This window comes from Ciona intestinalis, chromosome 6 (assembly GCF_000224145.3).
Source record: "Ciona intestinalis chromosome 6, KH, whole genome shotgun sequence".
Lineage (NCBI taxonomy): Eukaryota > Metazoa > Chordata > Ascidiacea > Phlebobranchia > Cionidae > Ciona > Ciona intestinalis.
This window is the reverse complement of record NC_020171.2, coordinates 1,282,875-1,287,848: the sequence shown is the minus strand read 5'-3', so window position 1 is coordinate 1,287,848 and position 4,974 is coordinate 1,282,875. Positions and strand designations below refer to the sequence as shown.

Here is a 4,974-nt window from a genome sequence, read left to right as displayed (position 1 = left end):
AGAGTAGGAGCTTTCTGGATGTTCTATTACTTTGTTCACCCATTCCTGAGTAAAGAAACAAGTTAAATGTGATGAATGATTACATATAGATGCCCGAAAATTCTATAGTATGGTGGGGGAAACCTTTTGCACATAATTTTCCAAAAAAAAACAAGTTGAATGGTGTGGTTTAGGCCCTCACTCCTAAAAATGGATCTTTCTTTATTAAATGAAGTGATGAAACTTTATATTATACAATTGGTTTATATTATACAAATGACTTGAAAAAGACCTAGTTAAATGTGGTGTATACATAGGTGCCTAAAAATATATAGTAGGGTGGGAACACCTTTAATACATAATATCCAAACATCCTGATTGTGTTTTAAACAAATATCAAGTGTTTATTGGTGCTATGAGGATACGATTTTATAATTCTTTAAATGTTTTTTGTTTATTATCAAATGAGTGTTGCATCTATCCCCACCCTACTATATTTTTTATAAAAAATGACTTCGTTCACTGATTCCTAAGAAAAAACAAGTTTTTAACACCACGACCACAACAATAATAAAAAGTTTGAATAAAATTAATATTTATGTAGAGTAGAAGCCAAACAAGTACAATGTAATCAAATTCAAATATTTTACATTATCTGTATCAAATCTGTTGACGAAAACCAATGTTTTGTTTCCTCTATACAAACAGTTGATGTTATCAACGTCGTCGTTATGAAGTACAGACCTTGTACCACCATCGCTGTACCACATTACCTGGAATAAATAAAGGATATTTTTCAGCTTGCATTAATCTACAGATGTTCTTGGGCAAGACACTTATTATGGGTTGAAATGTACTTCTGGACATTAATTTACAGAAGTCTTTTTATTAAGTATATAGGCTATATAAATATTTTTTAGGAAAAAACATGTATGTATTATATATACATATATATTAAACTTTAATTTTTTGATATTTTTTATGTTTTTTTATAAACCTACATATATATATAATAAAAACACTATAAAGATTATAATAATAAAGATTAGATTATAAAGATCTAATTTATTAAACAAACTTTGCAATCTTACAGTGTCTGCTAGTTTGGCCATAACTTCCTTGCATTTTAGAGGGTTGGGCAGCGGTACATCTGGTCTAAATAAATAAAAAATATATATGAATAATGAATATATAAATACATATATTTTTTTTAGTCTACTATAGCATTACCACACACTAAACATATGCTGTTACTGCCAGAGTGGTCTAAAACAGGTTTTCTGGCCATGTTTTTCTGCGTTAACTGTCTTGACTAAGGACACATATGCACCCACAATGATATCAGCGCCAAGCTTCTTAGTTACAGATAGGCGTACTTAACACTGTGCCAAAAAAATGCAGAAATTCCCAGAAAAAATTAGCTAAAAAAACTGTCAAAAAAATTTTCGAAGATGTCTTTCAGAATTAAAACGTTTATGTTTTTACTTACTTCAAAAACTTGGGCACTCCATTGACCATGTACATGGCTTTCTTGGTGTAGTGCTTTACATACTTTCGGAATGAAATGGTAAATCCACCTTCTGTTCGAACCTCTTTCTTTCTAGCTTCGGCAAAAACAAGTTCTTTTGATTTTGGATGCTGAATAAAATATTCGTCTGTCCTGTTGTACAAAAATATGTTTTTTTTATTTGATTGGGGCCATAGACATATAGCTAGGGGTGTCTAAGGGGATATGTCAAATCTCACATTTTAAATGTCATGCAATTTTTAATACAGGGGTGACTTTTTATCTCAGTTTTATACCTGAAAATGGGCTTTACCTTGCTATTGTGTGTATATACAATTTTTACAAACAAGCAGAGCCAAAATATACTACATTGGCTACATTAATCAGTAAGGTTTCCTATGTTTGAGAACTATGAGTGTAACTGTATTTTATTAATGTTACTTTTTTAAAATACATGACGTCTATGATTAGGCCAATATATCTACTGGTATTCTGAAACATAGTTATAGTATCCCAAATTCCCAACCACTCACCAGTTCCTGTACGCAATAGTCTCTTTAACTGCCCCTTTAATTACAAGAGGTGTTGAACCTATTACATATTTATTAAAGAAATCTCTGGTAGACGGGTATTCATTTACGACGGGGATATCAAAATAAGGCCCAGCTGATCCAAACGGCTTCATATGTCCTGGCATTTTCTCCAAACGCTGAATTTCTTCAGGACTTAAGGCAGAGCACTAAAAATAAAACAATGTTTAGTTGAAACAAAAAATGGCAATTGTTTTTCTGCATCTGTGTGAAATTACGTGTTTGGTTAGTTGTGTTTTTTTTGTGCTATACCATGATGATGTCTTTCTGTACAGCAGGCGATAGTATATATAATAAAATTTTCATTTTTATATAAATACATATATATATATATGTGTGTGTGTGTGTGTGTGTGTGCTCTGTGTTGTAATATTCAATACTGACCAAAACTCTATGTTTTATGCACCTAATAACCATACTACATTTGAAGGGACAAATACCACACAGTATTACCCCTACCCTACAATGTAATAAAGCTTACTATAAATAAAATTTACAATTGAATATGACATATACTTACCACTGCCATAAGCAGAAATCCCAAAACTAAAGTTTTCATGTTTCGTGTTTAAGAAAATAACTGTCCTACCCCTGATAAATAATAATATACCGTTATATTATTAAGCAATATGTATGTAAATTTTATATGCTATAAAGTAAGATTTTTTTCGGACTGGTACAGCTTAGCAAAAGTATAACAGATATTGCATGCAAAAATACTTAAAAATGCCCATAAGTATATATATATATATATATATATTATATACCATTTATTAAGCATATGCAACTGTAATGTATGAATAAGCAATAAATTTGTATTATTGTATAAATTCGTATCATTAAAAGTAAAAAGCCTGGGCTATATAATACACCTATTTAAGTACAATTGCGGTAAAATAAAACTCTCATTGCATTAAAAAGTAAGACACATCTCGGCTAAAATGAAACTTTACTAGACTAGTGGCAAGTTTTAACTAAATGGCAAGATTTATTCATTAGTATGTGCATAAAATACTGATTCTATGTGGGTGAGGTCCAAGTTTTATGCCAAAGTTGGCTAATTATTTTTACCCTAGGGTCCAATAACCGACTAAAATGAATGAAAAAATGTTTAAATAATATAAATAAGTTTTAAATGGAACACTGCATAAATCTTATTATAAAACTTGATTTAGAAATTCATTATACATAACTGTGCATTGCAAGCTAAAAACACACATGCAAATTTAAAATGGGTAAAACTTGTGTAAATTTATTTCAGAAGGTACAAAAATGTTTAACCTCATACTCACTGTCGAGCTGTAGCGATATTTGTACTTTAAAAGTACCAAAATGACTTAAACAATGAATAAGCAATAAAAATACTAACAATACTTGTGTGTATTAGATACCATGCAACAAGTCTACTGTTTGTGTTCTACCAAGGGCTACCGTTTGTGTTTTATCCAGATTTAAACAGCAGAATAGCCACCTGCCCAATGTAGAAGTAAATGAAATGTCCAGTTTCATGCGTTACGTAACTGCCATAGTTACGCCCTACAACACAATGCCAGGTTGGAAAGTATTTTTTATCGAACTCTTTTTTGATAAAGGAGGCAATATCTTTTTCCACGTTAAACTTGCCAAGGGCTTGCATGGCGCAGTCGAGCGCATCCTGTTTCATGTCTTCGACCATGTCTACATTTTTCACAACAGCCTTTTTCTCAGTCATATTTGTTTTTTAGAAATTTTGAACAATTTCTTAATTCAGAAAAACAAGCTTGTCTCTACATAATAAAAAATAAATGACTTCAGGTAAAGGAGCATATTCTGGGCTAAATTTCTGTTTTCTATTGCATGTTACGCTGCAGGACCTCACCCACTTTTATAGTACATCCAACTGCTCTGACGCAGTGACTAATACTTTACAAAATAGTTTAACACCTTAACTACTCTAGAATTGCATTTAAAACTAAATTGATATCAAAACAAAAACTCTATCTTTTTATTTAAAACCCAAATACAAAAAAAAACATTAAGTAAAGTTATAATACTAAGTTAAACAATATAGCTTTCACTTAAACGATACATCACTTGGTGTTTAATACAGTGCAAACTCAAATTTATAAACCTTTTCATTGTAAAACTACATTACATTTTTCTAGTGAGTTACACAATATAGCTTTTGGTTAAAACTAAAAATATTACAATGTATAATACAGCGCATAATGCAGACCTAGTCACACTGGCACAGCTGTGGCATTAATAAGCCATTTCCTGGCGTACTTTGACACCAGTAGACACAATCGTTTCAACTAGATGACTAAAATATATGAACAATCCCAACAAATATAATAAATTCAAGCTCGAAATATAAATTCAAGCTCAAAACAAGTAAATGAAAATAAAAACTCAATAAAAGCCTACATTTTGGTGTTTTTCAATATAACAACTACTTTCGTTATAAACAGTATTCTTGTTTTTAGTTGTAATAATTAATATAAATATATAAAGCATTACTGTTTTCAAACCAGTTATATAGCTCAGACAGATTGACAGCATATATATATAATATACATAACCAAATTACTATTCCTTTTACTGGTTAACCAAATTAGCAGACAAAACATGTTATATCTTATCTATACCTACTAATATATACTTTACTAGCGCACCGTAAAAATAGCGCGATTTTATACGGTGTTTGAATAACGTTATAATCCCTCGCTTAATGCTTAGAGCATAAAAACAGCGACGCTCGTTTGCTAAGTGACATGTGAACGACAGATTAAAACGAAACACGTATGCTAAACAGCTTAAGGCAGTATGTAACGAAAATTAATCTCTCTGTCTTCGCGTACACTTAGTTAAGTATGTTTAAGTATGTGTTTCACTGCTTTACACAACAATACGTAACCT

The 4,974-nt window shown here is 30.8% G+C and overlaps 1 protein-coding gene across 1 annotated transcript in view; it reads right to left on the bottom strand.

Moving 5' to 3' along the window:
- Nucleotides 1-3,836, bottom strand: part of LOC100182837 — an 8,733-nt gene extending 4,897 nt beyond the window's left edge. The window contains exons 1-5 of the mRNA XM_009860536.2: nt 2,597-3,836; nt 2,020-2,225; nt 1,469-1,639; nt 1,071-1,134; nt 630-752 (exon numbers count right to left, since the gene is read on the bottom strand). Of these exons, the coding sequence (XP_009858838.1) occupies nt 630-752; nt 1,071-1,134; nt 1,469-1,639; nt 2,020-2,225; nt 2,597-2,635 (603 nt within the window). The 5' untranslated portion in view covers nt 2,636-3,836. The remainder of the gene's footprint in view (nt 1-629; nt 753-1,070; nt 1,135-1,468; nt 1,640-2,019; nt 2,226-2,596) is intronic.
- Nucleotides 3,837-4,974: the final 1,138 nt, after the last annotated feature.